This window comes from Triplophysa dalaica, chromosome 19, assembly GCF_015846415.1.
Source record: "Triplophysa dalaica isolate WHDGS20190420 chromosome 19, ASM1584641v1, whole genome shotgun sequence".
Lineage (NCBI taxonomy): Eukaryota > Metazoa > Chordata > Actinopteri > Cypriniformes > Nemacheilidae > Triplophysa > Triplophysa dalaica.
The window spans coordinates 13,751,526-13,774,622 of NC_079560.1; the positions used below are offsets into that span (position 1 = coordinate 13,751,526).

General features: G+C 36.7%; 1 protein-coding gene across 1 annotated transcript; it reads right to left on the reverse strand.

Moving 5' to 3' along the window:
- Positions 1-226: 226 nt before the first annotated feature.
- Positions 227-18,985, reverse strand: pof1b (POF1B actin binding protein). The gene is made up of 13 exons (XM_056731929.1): positions 18,469-18,985; positions 17,622-17,693; positions 9,666-9,877; positions 7,812-7,845; positions 7,561-7,641; positions 6,265-6,357; positions 4,875-4,988; positions 4,613-4,765; positions 4,289-4,408; positions 4,032-4,163; positions 2,515-2,585; positions 2,086-2,200; positions 227-1,603 (listed from the first exon to the last, which is right to left on the reverse strand). The coding sequence occupies exons 1-13, from the start codon at positions 18,859-18,861 to the stop codon at positions 1,598-1,600; spliced, it is 1,596 nt and encodes a 531-aa protein (XP_056587907.1). The 5' UTR covers positions 18,862-18,985; the 3' UTR covers positions 227-1,597.
- Between the last annotated feature and the right edge of the window lie 4,112 nt (positions 18,986-23,097).

The window sequence follows — 23,097 nt, forward strand, 5'->3', positions numbered from 1 at the left end:
TCACAAAATTAAAGTTTGTGTACATTTACAGTATGAAATGTATTAAATATCTTCATGGAAGATGATCTTTATTTAATATCCTAATGATTTTTGGACAAAAAGAAAAATCTGTGATTTTTACCCATACCCTGTATTTTTGGTCATTCATACAGTGCTACTTAAGACTGGTTTTGTTGTTCAGGGTCACACATAAATGAACACCAACATATATCAATGAACTCTCTCAAAGGGTCAAAACACTTTTTATTTCAAGCACATACAGTAATACAATGTAAAACTCCATCTATAACAGTGTTAATGCTGCAGATGCCACACTAAACTAAAATGCTTATGAATTTAAAGGGCCACTCCAACATATCTGAATAGAAACTGCAATTGGTAAACATCTTTTTAAAACAGAGAATAAATCTATGGTCACACTGAGGTATTTAATAAAGTCTCTAGCAAAATGCTACAAAAATATTTACTCGCTATCTATTATTAGGGTTTGTATCAATAAAGCTAACAATATTGCAAGCGTTCTACCTCTGGATGACATCAGAAATAGCTCTGTCTCTGAGGGTGGTTCCCTCTTAGGTTGCACATCATTAACTTAAGCAAAAATGAAATTTTGACATTTGCACTGTAATGAAGAAACATAATGTACCCATGAGTTCCCATAGGCACGTTATGGTTAAACAGAAAGAGCTGAAAAACACTGGAGATCAATTTTTCTGCACCAATCACAATTTAACCTTTTAAAACTAGTAAAACCCCTCACCAGCTTACATGACATATTAGTGGTCTACAGATGTATCAGCCAATAAAACTGTACCCTCTTGACCAAAATTACACTAGTGTTAGCGCCCTCTTGTGTCCGTACCCACACACATTTGTCCATGTTCTGTTTTAGCAGATTTTTGACTGAATTTCGAGTGGGGAAAAAAAATGTCCATCTTACAGAAATTTTACCTCTACATTCCTTTCTATGTCAGCAATATGCTAAAGTGCTATACAGACATCGGCACGGGCAATTGAAACAAATCGATATCATTCGACCACTTCGACATACGTGCATCCCTTACCGGACATTACCAAAAAAAAGAAGAGAAAAAACTAAATGAATGAAAAGAAAACGAACAAGACCACCATTTACACTGCTGCCAATACTAAGTTTTATTCCAGTAAAGGTATACGACATGCACACCGTTTCTCTCCAAATATATACAGAATTACAGTAGTGTTGACTAAAGGTGCCTAAGGGTTCTGCTGCTGCAGCATAAGTGTTAATACAACCCTCTGCAACCAACAAACAAGCAACAATGAAGCTACAGTATTTTCTTAAGAGGAAAGTAAGCAGCAGTTTAAAGAAGCATCAAATTCAACCCATTTGATTTTGTGATAAAAGAAAATGTTTGGAAGGATTTTGTCTATTTTCTTAAATGTTGTTTTGGTCCTTTTAAAGAGTGTGCTGTGAATAGAAATAGAATGAGCAAATTCCACAGTCTAAATGTCAGAGTCATCAGCAGGAGGAGGCACTGAGGCGAGCGACTGGGGAGGCTTGAAGGCGAGAAAAAAGGAATGAGCGAGAACGAGGACTCGCAGGTCTCCCTTCTATTCAGTACTGTAAGAAAAATGCAGTTTAAAAATTATGATTTTAAGGCCAAAACAGAAGAACAAAGTATTCTGTGCATCTTATTCACTAACCATGAGCTATTCAGTTTCTATTCAGTTTGTCATTATTTTTTTATGCACAGACACCCTTTTATGTGATTCAGGAATATGGCGACTAGTCGCAAAACTTTGATGTATTTGCATGCTGCATTAGGCATTCACTCATTTTAACCCAAATAATGCAGGTAATATGCAAACACTGCATGCAAAGTTCCGTGTACACATTTACAATATCTATATTTACAAGTCTTGTCTGTGTTTCAGTTTTGATTATCTTGCTGTCACAGCGACATAAATAGTTGAGAAGTGTATTTTAGATATGATAAAACAGATTTTTTCTGAATATATGATTCTATATTATTCCTTACATTATAGATTTACATTAAACATGTCCCCTGCCCGAAAAAGTTCTTATGTTGCAGTTTAGATTACCCGTTTGGTTGAATGTCCCGTCGTCTCGATGACAACAGTCCTGCCCTCTTTAATGGGTGGGGTGTACTTGTAATCATCACTCAACAGACCCAGAAGAGGGTACTGGGTGTCGTATCTATTCCACATTAAGAGAACAGAGAACATATCAGATTATTCATTGCATTTAGCAGACACTTTTATCCAAAGCGACAACAATGAGAAAAACAATGAAGCAATTCATCAGGGAAATCATATGAGAAGTGCTACAAAGGTACAAAGTGTCAACAACTCGGAAACTTTCGGAAACTTTTATCAGAGGAAAAATGTTATTGATATAGTCATTCATCACCACTCTGCGAATGTGTGAAACTAGCAATTCAAAACTCAAGATTTTGTGTTAGGATAAAAAAAACATCCAAATTGTGCATGGAAGGAAAATCTCATACACACCTTTTGGTAACAATAGTTTTGCTAGTGCTGCTGGAGCTGTCACTCTTCTGCTGTTTGAGTCGTCTGATCTCCTGAGGGGGCAAGGTCAAAGGTCAGAATGAAGTGCTCCATTGGGAATGTGAAGAAGAATTTGTATTTCACACTTCCGGGTTTTTGACTTACAAAAACCCGGTCAAAAACCCATTGTTTCCGGGTTCGGGAAACAATGGGTAAACAATGTTCCTGTTACAGCAGTACCCAAGTCTAACAAGGGTGTTTGGATTAAATGCCTTTGTATAAATAATGTAAACAAGCTTAATACCTTATTACTACCTGTTTAAAGTTAAGATCTTAACATAAAACCCCCTGCAGATAAGAGGGGGGTCTAGTACTGAAGGATTGTCTTAATTTAAGGTTTGTACTGTTTATGGGACAGCAACCTGAAGCAGGTACTTAACTAACTTTAATGAACTGCGTATAATATATCCAGTGATGATGTTCTCTGTCTTATTTTATTTTTTATGACTGTCTGGTTTGGTTCTGCATTATATCGATAAAATAAATACAGTAAACAGTAAAGGGAGCACATTGTCCTGGAAAAACATCTCCCAATCCTTCCTGTCAGACACGCATCACACTTTCTGATTCAGAAAATTACAAAAAATGTCTTCTGTTGTGTGTTCTCGCTAGTGCTTCCGACATTATCAATAAATAAAATACTGTAAAATATATTGTATCAGATGTTTACACGCGTACATTGGATCATTGCCGCGCATTATGTATGGGTGTTTTATTAGGTCTGCTCTGTGTTATGTGATAGGGAAGTGAATAATTGTTTATGGATACAGTATGTTATAATAAACAGAAGACCATGATTATTCAGGAACATTAGAATCTTAGTGCCGTATTGAAAGCGACCCATTAAAACATCGGAGAAGGAAAATACAGCTGTTTATGGTAAGAATTTTATAATAAGGTCTAATTTATTAACATTAGTTAGAGCGCAATGCAATACGTATTCTTAACCTTGATTATTTTAAAGTTCTACATTTATTACATTTTTGTAACGTCATCAACGATAACTATCGCTCATGTCGCCGGCTCTTCATTGAAATTAATGACATCTGTCTAATAACTAATAACTACAATTATTAACTTAACATAATTAAACCCAAAATCTAAAAATGAAACAAAAATGAACGTATATATGAATATAAAAAATAATCAAATATTACATGATCATAATAAAATCACAAAAATTTTAACTAATATTAACATGATAGCAGAAAATATAAAAACAAGGCCAATTTAAAAAAAAAACAGTATACAAAATTACAATAAAACTGAAAACAAAACTATAATACCTGCTTCTCAGGTGTTTTTCAAAATGGCACATGTTTCATATGAAATATGAAAACGAAAGAGTTCTTAAATTTTTCCAGCAGGCCTCCGAGGTGTTTCTAGAGATTGAATGGCTGTTTTTTTAGGTTACTGAAAAAAGCCATACAAGGAATTGGTGCTCTTTGTAGTTAACGTACCTCCTCCTGGTGTCTGATCGTGGTCTCATGCTTCTCCATGCTGGCAAGAAGCTCTTTGATGTGCATCTCCAAGCCGCTGGTGTCAGTAGTGTGTGTTATGGTCCGCTCAGACTGGATCTTAATAATCTGAGACTAAAAAACACACACAAACGCTACATTACTCTAAACCGAAGCGTTTTAAAATGAGCAAAATAAATGACAGAATGTTTGAAATGTTGTTTGTTGGGACAGTGTGAACGTATCATTTTTTTCATTACCCGCAGGCTCTTGAGCTCTCTTTCCTTCTCCTCCCGGAGATCATTCAGCATCTGTTCGTAGTGTTTGGTCATCTCCTGTGTTTTGATCTGAACAGTGGAACTGCTGCACTGTCCTGCCAGCTGCGATAGAGACACCCGACCAACACATGAGAACAAAAAGAGGAAACAATTCAATTATATAAATTTCCATTGCATGATCTCTAGCTTCCTGTTTACAAGGAAGTTGTACGAAGAGACAACAGGAATTTACAGGATCTATTTACAGAAAACGACAGCACGCAAAAATGTTCTGTAACAATTTGTAAATGTAAAGTTCCAGCGCACCTTCTTCCTCAGGAGCTCATTCTCATGCTCAAGTGCTATCCTGCTGCCCTCCAGCTCTTTGATCTGGAAGTCTTTGCTGGGGTCTTTGCTCTGGAACATGATCAGCTGAGTCTCTAGTGAACGTTGAGCACTGTTACTCTCTTTTAGAGACGCCTAAGAAAGAAAGATGATTTTTTTTTCTGCAGCAGAAAATACAGTGTATCGTGCTAATACTATAACAATAGGAAAGTGATCAAGTTTGCTTTATAGTGACGCCCCCTACCTGCAGTTGTCTGTTGTGCTCACGGACGGTCTCCAGGAGTTTGTCATACTGCATGCCCTGATCTGCTTTAAAGCTCAGATCTCTCTCCAGTTCCTCCTTCTCGCTCTCCAACCGCTGAAAAACACACAGAACATATATCACTTATATAAAATCGATCATGGTTTATAATAGTCAAGGAACAAATTTTACACTTGTTTGTGCAGGTGTATCGAAAAGAGCTTGAATTTGTTAAGCTAACCTACCAATCGTTTCTTTAAATTGCGTGTAATATTTTTTCAGTAACACATGCAAGTTCATATAAAGATGCTAGTCATAACTTTTCTGGTTCGAAAGAGAACAAAAATCAGCTGAGCAAGACTGCACATTAAAAAATCTGTTACCTTAGCTCAAATCATTACAGGGATTTTATAATAATGTTTTTAATTTGAGCTGCTGGGTACAGTTTGCTGGTACAGTGTAAGTTTGACTTCATTTTATCAACCCACATAAAAAACATAAATACTCAAATAACCAGCATTTTTACGTTTGGCGAAAATAGGCAAAAGTGACCAATTTAATGATTAAGATATAATTATTGGATAAAATGAGTTAATTGGTTGTCCTTAATCCAGATAATCCATGATCAGACTCTTTAACTGAGTCTGATCATGCAACATCTGATGAGTAAACACTCGACTGGACGTCAGATTACAGCTTTATATATTTTGTCTACAATATTTACAGCTTTATATACTTATGCTTTACTTTATATATTTATAATATAAATAAATAAGTAAACTTTAGTCTATTATTGAAGTGAGTATTTTGCGATATGTGGAACAGGACTTGCAAGCCGCACTAATTGACAAAACCAGTTGACGTAGTTGCTATAAATCTGCCGCAATTTTTGGCAGAAGTGGTTGCTTTACCGGCTGAAAACATTCTTTTGGCGGCACTTCAAGGCTTTAAATTAAACAGAAAACGGTCCTTTGCTGATCGAATTTACCAAGAAAGCAGGCAGAATTTTTTATGTATACTTTCACGCTAATGTGAACGTGTAATAGTGTATCCTAGTAAAATATGCATGTATTATGTAATAATAAATAAAAACATCTTCTTTAATTCTTTTTTACAGCATGTCACACGCTTGTGAAACTTCATGCCAAAACAGAACATACACGCTCTTATAATGTTGAATGGCTGGGGGCTGAGGTGCAGATGTCACATCATACCCTTGAATCTGATTAAACAGGCATCACACCTTCAAAAACACAAGGTCAGCTCAAAAAAACAAACACATGCCCCCCAGGATGAGAGCTGATATGTTTCCTCATTGTATCTTCAGTGGAAACTGGGAAACTGGGAGATGTGAACTAGACATGATGCTGTTGGATGCAGATGTATTTCGTACCCTCAGATCGTCCTGCAGATGAACCAGCTCTTCACGCAGGCTGCTGAATGTGGTCAACAACAGACGCATGGCCTTATCAGCCGTCAAACGAGTCTAGACACAACAGAGGGAAAGATAGATGGAGAGAGTATTTAAAGAATTAAAAGGGAACACTTGAGATTGTAGGCTTTGTGTTAAAGAAACTATTTTATTTATTCAACCTCATTGTGTTTCAAACCAGTTTAAATGTTGTTGTTTTGCTGAACACAAAGAAAGATAATTGGAAGAATGTTTATAACCAAACAGTTCTGGGGCGCCATTGATTATTATAGTACAAATAACAACTGCAATGGTAGTCAATGGTGCCCCAAAACTGTTTGGTGTCCCACATTCTTAAAAATATCTTATTTTGTGTTCAACAGTTCAAAGAAATTTAAACACTAAATCACTTTTCCAATTTTGGGTGAAATATCCCACGTTTGTACTCAGTTAAACCTACTTATTTTTATGCTGATACAATATATTTGACACATGCACTTTCCAGCACTACAAACGGAACAGAACGTTGCAACATTTTAACTTACAGAGCTGCAAGTGCTTATCAATGTACACTGTATTGAGGAAAAACATTAATTACATTTATTCCGTTGTATTTATTTGTATATAATTACATCTCTCTACATCTGTTTGTATATCTATGTAAAGCTTTTGCATTCAACAATGCAAAATTGTAACCGTTATAAATAACTATACTATAAACTATACAAATTATAAAAAGTTTGAATCTAACAAAATTATCAACGTTTATTATATTATTAACCATGCATTTATAAAAAATAAATAAGATATATTTATAAGATATATGCCTGTCATAAGATATAAAACCCCCCCACAAATAATCTTGTTTTGTACATTTGAATTTGCTCATATAAATATGAAGAAACAAACACATGACACGTTCTGGGACCTCCCTTTTAATTTAGTCCATTTGTTCAATGCATTAACTTCCTCTTTTAAATGCGCTTGCTAGTTTACTTTCCCCATCGTCTTTCATTCCTAAGGTGTTAAACCACCTGTTTCGTTTGTTCAACTTCCTGTTAATGTATGCAAACATTTCCTGTAAATTCCCATCGGCGTTTATCATACTTTCCTTGTAAAATAAACAAAATGAGTATATGCCTCCGCTGAGCCTGCAGGGACATGTGTTCAGGGACAGGTTTATAATCTAAATAATAAATGTGTCTGTCTAAGGGTGGGGTGTACAGAGAGACGGGTGGGGCTGAGTGGGAGTAGATACTGCGACCGTGACGATCTCACCTGCAGCAGGTAGCGGATCTGTTGCTTAGTCAGTTCGGACACTCCTTTGGGAATAAGAGCCTCTATTTCTTCTTTCTCCACCTGTTTGGCACATGCATGGACAAGAATACGCGTGTTTAAAATCGATATAATTATGACACACTTTGATATATTTTGAAACAAAATTTAAGAGATTTTCCAAATTTGGCTAAAACACAAGATTATCACTTTCAGTAGACGCTACAGGATCTTAAGAACACGCCACTCCCTACCTTGTAGTCAATGGTGGGGTCCAAAAGGTGTTTCCTGTAGGAACAGAACAATACTAATGAGTCAAAATGGAGAAGCAGCCTTAAAGCGGAGGCGTCTAAAACTCTTACTGTTCTCACAATGAGTTGTAAGATGTTAGGCAGAAGATCTATTAACACATGAATCACCAGAGTGAACATTGCTTTGGACAAGATGTAGACTCATTTGAGAAAGTGCCTGTATTGTTCTCAGTCCATCATCAGATCATATGTCTGATCAGATAGTGATATCTTGCAGACTTGAATAGCTTTTCCCACACAATATTTGCCAGGCCTTCATTCATCTAGATAGCTGTTGACAGGTTTATTGGGCTGTTAAGGCATATCTGCAACTCCATCAAGACACGCGGCGAGATGTTACCGAAGATGGATGGTGCCTGTTGAATGCGTTGTTCAATCGCACGTGGTTCCAGCATTGTCATAGGACCTGAGGTTTCCCGCTAAAGGAATTACACACCGGGTAATGCCAAAAACACCCTACCGTGACATGACATACTTTAGAGTACTCCCTTGCTTCACCACAGACACCTGAATCAGCTCTTAAAATACTGAAAGAATGCCAGGCTACGCCTCATGTCTGGATGTGTTCCTTGTCATAGCGTTCATCTACATCATCATTTCATCATTATTTGATAAATTGTTGCCGTTTTTGCACTTCCGTCAGACAAACTACGACAAAAAATAATGCTTTTTTGTGTATCACTAGAAGGAAGGTAGTTATAATCCACGTGAAATTGAAGTTTTGTTGCTTTTAGTGCGAGTGTGTTAGCATTTAATAGTGTGCTCACCTAAGATCACAAAAATGACATTTGTATGATTTATTCACCCTCATGTCATTCAGAACCTGTTTGTGTCTCTTTCTTCTGTTGAACAAAGAAGATTTTTTTAAAATGTCTCAGTGGTTTTGTGTTTATAGGCTCCAATGGAAGTCAATTGGGGCCGATGTTGTTTGGATAGCAACCTTCTTTAAAATATTGTCTTTTGTGTTCTGAAGAAGTAAGAAAGTAATACAGGCTTGAAATGACATGAGGGGGGAAAAAATATGAAGGATTTTCATTTTTGGGTGCGTATTGAGAAGACTAAGGATGTTCAAATGTTGTCAGGCTGTGAAGCTAGTTATTTTAAAAAGAGGAGGAGCTACCCGATGCTTCCTGTTTCATTGAAATTTAGTCTTTGTCTTTGCTCGAAAATTTGTCATGAATTTTCTTTTTTAACACAGCGTAGAGACTCTCAATAATACAGCCGTGGAAAAAACTAAACATTTAAAATATATATATTTTAATGATTTCCTATTCATAGAAATGTGATTATGTAAAATCATTTTTGTTTCATTCAGTGAACTACTAACAATATTTCTCCCAAATTTCAAATAAAAATATTGTTTCTATTTTCATTTATTTGTAGAAAATGAAACCTGGAGAAACAGGTCAAAATAACACAAAATATACTCTGTATTTTTTCAGATCCAAAATACTGCAAAGAAGTTCGACTAATTCTTAAGCGATATAACAGTAGTATTTGTACATGTATTTAGGAAAACTTTTTTCCGTGTGAAAACCTTGATTTTCACCACAGTTTTTATGTGTCTTGTCACACTGTCTGTCATTCACAGTGCTCTTGGATGACTTTGTGTCACTCCTGAGGTTAGACTTTTTTTCTAATTCAACAGACAGTGGACTGGAATGACCAGAATACATCTAGAAAATTAAATCCTGAATAATAAAAATTGGGAATCCTCTCTTAGTTTTCCCCACGGCTGTATATTGTATTATGTACTGTATAGTCATGCTACATTGTAAATATAAAAGAAGCCTGCACCTTCCCCGGATCTTGGACACATGCTCTGAGATGCAAGTGTGAATGTCAATGTTCTTGCGGTAGACATCGGCAAGAAGCTCGCCAAAGAAGCGGTTGTCCATCTTGGCAAGAGGCTCCGACTCAATAAACTCAGTCATGTGAGTGTTCACGCTGCTCTTCCCATCATACTCCACGGTCTCCTCGTAGTGGCTGGAGGTCTCCACCAGATCGATCTGAAAAGAGCAAGACAGGATGTGTTTGCGTGACTCAACATTGGGTCGCGAATCCAATTCGCATCTCACATGAATTATTAAAAGCTTCGTGTCGAATGCAATATGAGATGAGTTTCCTCAGATACAATCCATTCAGTTCATATTATCCACCCGAGTAAACAAATGAGACACGTGATTACAACTACTCTTACCTGACGTGTGCAAAACATGTGACTCTTACATAACAGCACGTGGTTTGTGCATATTAGTTCAAACGGAGGAACAAGAGAGGCTAACTTCAGGAAATAATTATGTGATCCCCTACTGATTTTGTAAGTTTGCCTGCTTACATAAAAATAAAGGGTCTATCATTTTTATGGTAGGTTGATTTTAACTAAAACGGACATAATATAAAAATAATCAGGGGGAAAAAAGTTATATAAAGGATATAAATTGATTTGCATTTCAGTAAGTGAAATAAGTTTTTGATCCCCTACCAACCAGAAACAATTCTGGCTTCACAGATGGGTTATGTGCCTATATGGACCACAGATTAGTCCTGTCACTTGAAGAAAGTACTCCTAAATCAGCTTGTTATGTATATAAAAGATGTCTGCCAACAGAATCTGTATCTTCCATTCAACCTCTCAACAACCATGGTCCAGACCAAATCGGTTTTAAAGGATGTCTGGGACAATATTTTAGACCTGCACAAACCTTGAATAGGCTACAGACATAAGCTTGGTGAGGAGACAACTTATTGGTGCTATTATTTGGAAATAAAAGAAATGCAAAATAACTATCAAATGCCCTTGTTCTGGAGCTCCCTGCAAGATTTCCCCAATGGGGTAAAGATGATCACGAGAAAGGTTAAAGATCAGCCCAGAATTACATGGGAGAAGCTTGTAAATGAGTTTGAGAACCTAGTAAGCAAGCAAACCATTGGTAACACGCTACGCCACAATAGATTGAAATCCTGAAGCACTCGCAAGGTCCTCCTTCCCAAGGAGGCCCGTCTGTCTCGTCTGAAGTTTGACAATGAACATCAAGATGATTCAGAAAAGGTCTGGAGAAAGTGATGTGAGTCTAGGCATGGGCTGGTATGAGATTTTGATGGTACGGTAACCTTGAGCCAAACTATCACGGTTTCGGTGAGACCAAAATTGACTTTCTTCTTTGGGGGGAGAGAAATGCTGACTATTACCCCAACAAAAACCATCCCTACTGAGAAGCCCAGTGTTGGAAACATTATGCTTTAGGGCTTTATCTCTGCCACGGGTACAGGATGACTTCACCGCATTGAGGGGTTGAGGGTCGGGCAAGTGTACCGTAAAATCTTGAACGAGACCCTCCTCCCCCTAACTAGATCACTGAAAATGTGTCGTAGATGTGCCTTTAACATGACAAAGACCCAAAACATATTGCCAAGATAACCAAAGAGTGGCTTAAGGAGAAGCACATTAAATGTCATAGCCAGTCTCTTGACCCTAGTCCTATAGAAAATCTGTGAAGGAGCTAAAACTCCAATTTGTTGAGCGACAGCCAAGAAACCTTAAAGATTTATAGAGGAGTGGACTAAAATGTATCCTGACACATGTGCAAACCTGGTGACCAACTATCAGAAATGTCTTACCTCTGAGCTTGCCAACAAGGGTTTCTCCTTCAAGTACAAAGTTATGTTTTGCCCGGGGATCAAATACTTATATCACTGACTGAAATGCTAATCAATTTATGACCTTTATATAAAAAATCCCCAGATTTTTTTAATATTTTGTCTCTATCAGTTAAAAAAAAACTACCATAAAAATGATAGACCCTTCATTTCTTTGTAAGCAGGCAAACTTACAAAATCAGCAGGGGATCAAATAATTATTTCCCTCACTTTATAGACTGTAATGCATGCTGCATGAAACATGCGTCGGTCCACACCTTGACGTATAGTAAGATAACCACCACACCTCTCGATGAGATACTCCTGACTGACTTTTTAGACAAAGCTTATAAAAGCAGCACTTAAACATGTTATGCGCAATACTGAAGAGTTTAAAAGGTCATGACTTTGCATTGGTTGCATTGTGATATAGTGAATTAAGTTGTGAATGAATTTCTCCAATCACACCGATCAATTCAGATATAAATATAAAAATCTTCATCCATAACCTTCATTTGTTCGCAAACTGTACAGAAGTATTGTTGTTTTTGTTGGTTCAACTTTAAATGGTTGCCTTCAAATTTTAAGTTAATCTAAATCAATGAGCTCAATGAATTTCTCGATGAGTTGACAAAACTTGTTAAGTTGACTCATATTCTTTAATTGAACTAACTCTAAATTTTAAGGCAACCAGGTAACTTCTTTTTTTGAGTTGAACCAACATTTTTTTTTACATTGCAATCTAATCAGGATTGAGAGAAAGTTTAGCTTTCTTTTTATTAAATATGCATTTGTCAAAATATGAGAGCGACACATTACAACATCTTATATCCAAATTCACAATCAAATCTTTTTTAAAGATTTATTAATTTGATCATCATAATGATCATTCCTCATAAATCTTATCTTGGCTATTTGTCTTTTATTGCTATGTGTCTATCTAATATTTGAGATTGACTGATGGCATTGCATTCTATTAGCATTTACATTGGTTTTCTAAGACCGATTGATAGTGTAGAAGTGAAGCAAGACAGTGATGAACAGTTTTGTCAGTCCTGTGCTAAAGTTGAGAGCTGGGGGCGCGTTGAAGCGGTTGAGCTGGATTCCACTCATCTGTGACAGCCAATCAGATCAAGACAATTCATGCACGGTCTGGTTTCATCCAGGTTTATACAGGATCTTAGATGTAATTGTTAGTTACGCCCACATTACTTTAAATCATTAACTCAAGTGACAAATTTCATCTGTTTAATCACTTATTGGTTGAATTTTGATGTGAGGTGGGTTGTCATTAAATGCTGCAAACTATGTGAATGGTACTAATAAAAAGTCTCAATTAAATTAATATTTTTTAATTTTGGATAAAACAAATACACTTTCTTGACAGGATTTATCGCATTGACCTTAATGTCACAGCCGAAGGCTCTGTTAGGGCTGTGAATTCTCATGAATGCTGTTGTCATAACACAAGATGACCCCGAGGTACGAAACACCAAAACAAAAAAATGTACAAAAACAACCAAAATAGACAGAATATTACTGCAACTATTTTGCGTTTTAGCGAATATACTGTACATATGTCTGATGGTGTGACAGTAAAAATTTGGAAAATAGTTAATTATACATTATTTGATATAATTATTATATGGGTAGATGACGAATAAATCCTACATGTGTCCTATGGTGTGGCATATCAAATTTAGAAAAAAAACTGTTAATAGGTTTTATGTTACTAATATTTATCATATAAAACAGTATAAGAGAGACTTATCTTCAATGTTAGTTTTTTTCCAAAATGTTTGCCATCACAACATACCCAACTACCCATTTATATTTATCATATAAAATAGCATAAGAGAGATTTCATTGTAAGTGTTTTTATTTTTGCTGCCATAGATTAGAACAAATGTACAGTATTTTCAACTACCCAATCCAAATGCGTACAATTCACATCATACAAAACAAAACAGACACTTTTTTAGTGAATTTAAAACCGTGACTTCTCCAAACTGTGTTATACCTTGGGACCGGTATTGGAACCAATGCAAACTACAGTACACAAACTAAAGTTCTTATTTTACCAGCCTGTGTGTTCTCTGGGAATTAAACCAGTGATGTTTGCGTTGCTTTTGGCTTCTGAAGCTTATGAATGCATAGACAAGTTCTGTCCCATAAACCCAGTGAAATATGTGCAACACTTGCTAGGTTTTATAAGTATGTAAAACTGACCCAGAAGTTTGCAGGTGTCAGAAGATGTTATTGTACGCTTAGAGAGCATTATCATTAAGACAAGTGGTGGGTGTTTTTTTAAGGTGGGTGTGACAGACCTTGGGAACATTCCACACATTCTGTGACAGATCAAGCAAAACGCACCAATGACAGTGTCAACTGGGTGTGTGGACTTCAAACTGAAACCGGTTTGAAGTTGCAACAACAAAGGGCCGAGCCCAGTGTTTCTCCTGTTACCAAACTTGCAATCTTTTCCAGCAGGATTAACACAGCATGAATGTAGTTATGCATGAATTAAAGATTGTATCTGGGTGTGTATAGAAGATTAGAAAGATAAGAAATTATCAATGTTCATGAGCTGTACTTTGGACACTGGTTAGTTTTAGCGCCTGACAAGCCGCAGCATGTGGTGCACGCGGCAAGCAAGGACACATTAGAGCTTAACGCTTCCAGTTTTAGTGCCAGCAGCAAAACTAGCTAATTACGAAAACCAAATACTGCATATTTGAATTTTGACATATGCAATTACAAGAGTATGCACTTGTTTTTGTGCATCACATGGTTATATGGGTTATGGGCTTCAAACAAGATTTCAAGCAAAATTCCCATGGCCTGAACTCTGTTATATGCAAATTTCACATAGTTGTAAAAGTAACATTCCCACAGCACAGATGAGTAATTCAATATGTGGTTCCTCACTGCTAAAACACAGGTAGTATCTATCTACCTACCTGCCTAACTACCGTCTGTCTGTCTATCTATTTATCGAAAACATCTAATAAAAACGGGGAATCTCATCCCACAAAAAGTTGAGCAACCAGCTGTGTCTTCCATGTCCCTTCGGATGAGGAAATTCCAAAGGATTATGAGAAGACATTGTATAAAGACATTCATTCACTGAACCTGTGGTATGTCCTTTCTGGGCTATTGCTTCGTCCACAATACCTCACTGTCTGCAAAAATAGGTCAACGTGTGAGCCAAAAGCTTCTCTGTTTAAGTGTCAGGACAGCAGGTCAATGCTCTGGTCTACGGCATAATGTTTTCTGGATACAGAAAGCCGCTGAAGAGAGACTAAAGATTTATGACCTTAACTGTGGTTCTCAAAGGGGGGTGTTGAAAAGGGCCCTATGAAAAGGGTCTTCTCATGCTTAACATGGTCAACTTTTCAAAAATGAGTTGCGCGTATTACGTAGTATTTCTGTACTCGGTACACTCCCCAGCGATCGTACGTGATTCGGAAAGTTTTTTTCAAACATTTAAAACTGTTTTGTAACAACGTTTCTTAGTCCCTTATTGGGCAATTCTCCCGGAAAAAGCATGTGGCGCGGCCACGCGGCAGCAAGGAGAGCAGCAGGAGCATGTGAAGACGTCACTTCAATTGTAAGCAGGAGTGAGAGAGAGCATATGTTTGCGAATCTCAGGTGTTTGTTTGTTCACTGCATTTGGGTGATGAATGTTATATAAACTGTGGATATAACGCTGGATTTGGAGATTGTTTGAAACTGATGTCTGGAGCTGTCCTAGCGCTAAAAGATGCCGGACATGCGGTGAGTGAAACTGATCTCTGTGTTTTGCTGACAATGGGTGCACACGTGCTTTGGTTCAGCCTACCCCTCCCCGTATATTTTCGGAAACACTCGTAAATCTGTATCTATCTTTAATAAATGTGATCAAACTGAATACTCTTCGAAGATACGAAGTATGCAACACTAATCTTTAGGTACTCAAGATTAATATGAGATTGGCAGAAACCCTATGTGTTACCCCCGCTTTAAGCAATTCATTAGGTAACAGGGCATTTTTTTCTTGTCTAGAACGTTTTCGAGCAAACTGCTGGAACAAATATTATAAATGAAATATAGTGAGGGACATTTTTTGAAATATTGTCTGTTTTAATGATTAAACAATATCAATGAATGTGCCTCACGAGCACAATTTTTTTTGATGCACCCTAGTATGTCCCTGAAATTGCTGCTGTACCGACCAACCCTAAAATTAAACAAATCCTCTCAAACGCAGAATCTGACATGCATATTTCACACTTTCGTGACAAATTTCTCTACAAGTGCCACTCCACCACAATTACGTCTGAGGTTGTTTGGTTCAGGTCACAAGTCTATCGTTCACATGTCTATTTACATTCTTTATCTAAACGTTTAAAGGGATTCTTTACCCAAAAATTAAAATTCTGTCATCATTTAACTCACCTCCGAGTCATTCCAAAACTGAAAAAAAAAAAATTCTGATGAATACAGAGATATTTGAAAGAATGCTTATAACAAGACAGACTTTCCCCCCCATTGCCTACCATAGTAGGAAAAATACAATGGTAGTCAAAAGTGCCCCAGAACTGATTGCTGTCCGACATTCTTCAAATTGTCTTTTGTGTTCAACAGAACAAAAAAAACAAGATTGTTTTCTACTATGGGAGTCAATGGGGGGCAAAATCTGTCTGCCTATAAGCATTCTTCTAAATATCTTTCTCTGATTTCATCAGAACAAGGACATTCATTCAGATTTGGAACAACTCGAAGGTGAGTCATTTTTGGTTGAAGTATCCCTTTAAATGAATAAGATTTATACTAACTCAGTATTATGGGCATTTAGATTCTGTTGAAATCTGCACGTGTATTCTGCCAATAAGATTACTTCACATTAGTTCTTTTTACGGTACATGAATATTTTGCATATTTTCCTAAACTCTGTATTATGAAGCAACACAATTCAATTTCATAAAAAGACTACAACTGTATCCAAAAAAAGCATCTGCTTCTAAAATTGATGATCCCAGATGCATTCACTACACTCAATGCTTTTTTGCTTTCATGATCGTTCATACTCCGGTTACCGCAGAACGATGACATCATCATGATGACATCACATCGCAATTCCGCCATTTAAGACGAGTGCATAATTTCTAAACCAAATTTGTGTACGAAACTGCACACAGATCGTGGCCTCACAGCTCTTGTCCCAGCATGCCCACAAGCACAGCCTCACAATGACAACGGTCTCCACATCACAGCCTTGCTTTTCAAACTTGAGGAGAGGCCGACTCAAAGCTTGATGATTCATCCGCGTGTGGAAGACGCTACACCTCCATACGCTTAAACTGCAGGAGAGAACTGGCAGTGCCCTATACACAGATGATGTTTTAGGAATAAAACCTATAGAAATATCCTACATTTGATATATTAACCTTAATAAATAATCTCTTAAATTGAATGCATTTATTACTTAAACAGAATACAGATTGCTAATAGAATCAGAATGACCCCTGAACTTGACATCGCTTGCCAGTTAAGCGACAATAACCGTACCACCGTCTATTACTAATACTTTTAGGAATACACACATTAACACATTTCCAACATACACCAGTCAAACCACCTATCTGAAAGTTAACAGTTGCGATTTAAGGGCACTCCCTCAAACTGTTTTTTTTTTGCTAAATTATTGCAACTATTGCCAGACCCATATGGGCGTCGCACAGTCTCCTCTGGGAATTAGCAAGTCCATTCTTTCTGTAAGACACACCCTTAACCCTACAGGTACTGTACTTTCACTCAAACTCATAAATTATTATAACACTAGCTTGTGCGTGCGACCAGACACATGCTCAAGCCTGGCTAACACTTAAGCTGGTTCTCTCAGCCCAAGCCACAAGTATGAAAAACTGTTTTTATACATAGGTGAGAAATGCTTGTGGTCTACAGTACAGTATTTCTTAGTAAAAGCATGATGTCATCCATCTGGGTGTGTATGTTTGAGCGCTGCACCATACTAACCCTATGCATGCATGCAAGCTTGAACTGTTACCGCATGGGTCACTCACACCGAATGTGTCTGTACTGTATGTGTGCAATGTTGATTTTTAATGTTACCTCGGAAGGTTCAGGGCTCTTGACCGAACTGGAGGTGTGGCTGACGACAGATGAGGATTGTCCATTTGTTGTCTGAATACAGGACAGGAAACACAAATAAATCAGAAATGTAGATATACACCTAGAACACAAACTGTACTACTGCGCAACCCGTATGAATAAGACAGCGGTATACTCTAGTATTACTATAGCGCTGAATTAAAATTCATACTGTAGTGTTTTTAACATTACTATAATAAATATTAAAGTGTGCTATGGTAATTACTTGTTTATCAATTAACTATAGTTAATACTTCTGGAGTATATTTTAAAAAAGTTTGAAAGTTACTCTAACATACTTCAGCTTCTTATAGTAAATACTAAAGTAAAGTTGGCTACTGCAATACTTCATGTGTGAAGTAATATAACGTTTCTCCTTTAATGTTTCCAGAAAACAGCTGCACAGTAAATAATGACAGATCTTTTATTCTGATTCGTATTTACTCATATTCTATTGTTCATATATAACTAAATACTGTAAATGAATGTTTCAGTGCATTATTATATTTAGTGCATTAAATATTTTATTGTACATTACCTATTGACCTTTAATGGTGCATTTGGCATTAATTGATATTATACGGATTGATACTTTTATTTTGTAGTACAAATTAATTACACGTAATGCCACCGTCGCATTGTTTTTACTTAATATATTATAGACGTAATCCCTAAATAGGATGAGGAATTAAATTAAATAAACAACATTATCTCAAGTCAAAACATCTTAACTTTTACTCACACATTCATCTTTAAATATAATATGTCTAAATACATTATAATTTCGGTTAATATAAATGTTGCTTACAGTTTGTCTGTATTCAGTGTCGACGCTGCTGATGGTCACAGGCTGCACGTTCTGGACGTTCTGGACGTACACCGGTTGAACGTATCGCGTTGCTTGAGTATATTGCGGCGCTTGACTATAGTATATAACCTGCTGCTCCGGTGCGCGCTGTTGCACGGGTACCAGGTAACGCGCGCCCCCGTACATAACGTTCCCTTCCATCCCGCTGTTAATGTACTGAACTGGCTGCATCTGAGCTCCCGTGTAGTTTACCGTCCGGTAAGTCGTCGTACCTTCGCCGAACCCGACCGGAGCGGACGAGATGGTCGGTGAAGTCAAGACGTTCGGTGAGTTCTGCTCCGCGACGTTCATGGTTTTGAGAGTCGTTACGGTTTGGCTGTACGGAAAACTCATTCTTGCGGTGGCAAACTAAAGAGTAACTAACATGGATGTAGCAAAAGGTTGTGTGCCGTTAGTAAAGGTGTTGTTTCGATATGCGCACCGAAACCTAACTTCTGAAGTGTACAGGAGAGGAGGTGTTTAAATGAGAGGAGGCGGCTTCTCGCTACAGACCTCCCTCAGATCAAATGTCTGACAGCAACATATGGAGGTAAATCAGTCGCAAAATTTGCGAGCATGTAGATTTTAATTTGGAAACTTGTAAAGTAAGTTTGTGTGTTGTGTACCGTAATCTCAGTAAGGATGTGCACATCGATGCTGCAGTATCGATATATCGATACTCAAAAGATGCTATTTAGGTATCGATATTTTCACAAAAGTATCGATTATCTGGTTAATTACATCAATAGTTTCAGCGTAACTAAATGTTGTGAGCTCTGTGCATGCCGGTCAGTGACACTATGACTATGTTATGAAAGTACTAGCTCGCGCGAGAGTTTGACGTCACACACGGATCGGTCTCCGGCTGCGCAGCGCGGTCACATGGACGTGCTATTCAGCTACGTAACTTACACATACACAACACGCATGCATTGCACACCTCCGCATTAAACAGAGGAGAGAATTGCAAGATGGCTTAGAGGAAGGGCAAAAGTTAAGTTAATGTATGCACAGTTTATATGGTTTGTAATTGTATTAATTGTATTAAGATTTTTGTTAGTTAAACAATATTTTTTTCTTCAAAATACAGTATATTACAATACAAACAAAATGTTAAAGCCTAAGAAAAAAGGCCTGTTTAAAAATAAGACGGCAGTGAAAATATGCAGTTTTGTTGGTGGTATTTTTGTTTATTTTATTAAGATTTATGTTATTTAATCAATATTTTTGTAAGAAGGTTGTTAAAACATTTTATTTATTTGTTTAAATTACTTTTTTAGTAAATTTGTTATTAATAGCTAGTACAAGTATGTAAGTTTTCTTTAATTGTAATTATGTTTCTATTTTTAAAATATATATATATATATATATATATATATATATATAAAATAATCTTCATCATCAGTATCGATATCGGTATCGGTATCGGTACAATTTCAAGAAAAGTATCGGTATCGTATCGCATCAAAAAAAGGTGGTATCGCCCATCCCTAAATCTCAGCCATAGACGTCTGATGCATATTGCGCACTTTTTGGACACTTCAGCACCTTCGAAGTCGTTATCTGATTGGTTAAATTTCATAGGATTTCCGGTAGATGTGCGTATCGCGTTCTTTTATGGATCGCCTGGGCCCAGTTTTTCAAAAAAATTCATCTGGATCAAATTGATCCGGATTTGGAAATCCTATGTTTTGCTATCCAGGATCATGTGATCCATCTTACTTTCGTGCCAGTTTTTTAAACGAACATTGGATTGGATCACTGTGATCTAAATACCAATTTTCAGGATTACCAAATCCTGTTTACCAGAGCCTTAAATAAAACCAACAGTGTAGCCTACTGGTTTACCAAAGAACAACATGTAGGCAATATACCGGCGGTCACAAATAGCTGTTGTTTTTATTAATTGTGAGAAATAGAAACACTGTAATAAACAGAAATATGTTACATTCCTTATTTTGTTTAAATGTTAAATAACAAAACAATAATAATACTATCCAATATTTTATTATAATAAAATAATTTACAGGACAGATAGCAGCTCTTTCCATCTCTTCCTTTAGGAGATGTATTTCCATCTGCACATTTTTCTAGAAGCAACTCATATCCGTCACCACCCTGTTTTGTAGCTGAGAAACGTTATATGATGTATATATCATCAGTAAACATTGGTTTTGTGATCATTCACTTAAAAAAACCTCTCTGATTTTATTTGGTTTGAAAAATCACAACTGAATCCACCCTTCTGATGGGATCAGGATAATCCTGTTTTTTTTAAATCAAATAGATCTCAAACCAAGTCAAAAGTTTTGAAAAACCCAAAGGGCAGGTTTGGTCCAGATCAAATGTTAGATCGGATTACATGATCTGATTTTAGTTCGGAATCCCTCTTTTGCTTTTAAAAATCCATTTCCAAAAGTATACAAGGTTCACAGCAATCATTTTGTTGCTGCTAATTTATGGCAGGTTCGTGAATTTACACCGGTCTGTTACTATGGGGACATTTCCACGCCACTAAACATTAACACGGCTCAAGACGAAACGTGATTGGTTGCTTTGCCTGTCAGTGATATGGTCTATTGTGCGGTCCTTGGCCAAAGAAAGTGGCAATAAGTTCTAGACCTTCCGTATGAAGGTCTCGCGAGACTAGTGTACCTGGGTAGGGTTTCACCAGCCATTCGTAAGTTCTTTCTGAAACGTTAACGTTTAGTCCACACTTGAGGCTAATTTACTTCTAGCTAGTTTGTAACTAAATCTGTATGTTATTCGGTTGCACCATTTGGCAAAACGTAGCTAGTAGTTCGTAAGCTCCCTGTAAAGTAATGCATATGACGTTTACCTTCCACAATCCGCAGATGCTTGTTTTCTGTGTGTCAAAACCAAGTCTGTCACTTACCTAGAAAGCATTTGTGGGGTACCCCAAAAAAATGCTGCCCTCAGAATAATCGTTGAAAATTATTTTTTACTGCATTTTATTACAATACGTGCACTTACCCAGCCCCCCCCAAAAAAATTGTGTAATTGGACTAATATATATGTTAGGGATAAGTACAGTACGGGTACCTAGTAATTACACAGTTACGCAGTAAGCACATATTTTGCACGTGTAGAACAGGATTGTTAAATAAAGTGCAACTGAATGATTACTATAATCACATACCATGGTATTTACGTTACTTGAAGGTATGTCAAAAATGACACTTGTTACCTAGTTAAACACTGTTTGACAGTAATACAAATAATCAGTTAAAAACATTTTGTTGGTGTTTAATGCACAAAATTCTGTGGTGCTGGGTAGGGTTGCACCAGCCATTCAAGTTCTTTCTTGAACAAAGTCCACATTAGAGGCTTATTAACTACTAGCTAGTTTGTATCTAAATCTCTATGTTATTTTGTTGCACTACTTGGTCTTAAAGCAGAATGTATCCAGTAGTTCTTAAGTTCTACATAAAGTAATAATGCATAGTCGCATAATATGACGTTAATCTTCAATAGTCCAATAGCAGCCTTTGAATGCGTGAGTAAAAGTTGTGTTGAAACGTTATGAATTTCCAAACGTTTTAGATTTGATTTTACGTAACATAATAGTGATAAAAAAAATGAATTCTAACGTTACCTAATTATGAATAACACAATAGGTATTAAATATTTCAAATGAACAATATTAATAAACAAATGCTTATTAAAAACAATACAGCATAATAAAATCTGAATAAATGACATGTTATAAGTGATTTCATTTGACTGCCAAATGCCGTAATGAAATAAAACAGATGATTTCATTTTGATATGCACAACACAGGCAGATGGATACACACGGAGGCGCACTGGTTCAGTGATTCTGCCATTTTATTCCTACAGTTCAGTTACTCCTGAACGGGAGGCTTCCGTAAATATTTAGTTTATACGTAACGCTACTCTTCAACTAAGTTCAACTAACTCAAAAATATTTAGTGGTGCGTAAGTTGTAACTCAGTGCCCGTTTAAGTGAAAACTAGGTTAAGTTGTATCTTATGCAAAGCTGGTGCAACGGGCCCCAGGTGCAAAAATGCTGAATGTTTAGGCAACTTGTTCGACTTAATGCGGCGCCGCAAGATCCGACAGGCGGATGACATCAAACTCGCTCTCTCTGTACTTTGATGTCGACCGCCTTTTAGATCTTGTGACGCCGCATCAAGTTGATCAAGGCTTTAGTTTTGAAACATCACCCAGCTGATTGACCTAGTTAGACACTATAAAGATGTACAGTGATGTGAAAAGTACTTTGTTTTTTAATATAGACGGTTTCATCGGATGCAAACACATGGACCAAAGTTACCTTACGCTGTGTTTGGTTATCGATTTGGCTATAGCGGCTATTATTTTATTTTATCTTAATTTAAATGAATGAAAATATTTTACTCATAATTTATTACAATTAATATAATCAAAACTAATCAACAGATAGGCCTATAGATTCTTTACGAGGGTCAACCGGACGTTTCGTTTGAGCCACATAACATTCATGTTGTTGTCGCTGAAACTTGTCTGTTCTGATTTTCATGAAAATTGTGTTTTTTTGAGCAGGTTGTAAAGCCAATAAAACAAATA

Bases quoted from the DNA above. Each gene is read 5' to 3' on its own strand.
- pof1b (XM_056731929.1), bottom strand. From the start codon at position 18,861: ATGAGTTTTCCGTACAGCCAAACCGTAACGACTCTCAAAACCATGAAC. The intron at 4,164-4,288 runs GTAATGAAAAAA...TGTGTTTTTTAG, and splicing joins GAGAGCTCAAGAGCCTGCGG to TCTCAGATTATTAAGATCCA. The intron at 2,201-2,514 runs GTGTGTATGAGA...AATGTGGAATAG, and splicing joins AAAACTATTGTTACCAAAAG to ATACGACACCCAGTACCCTC.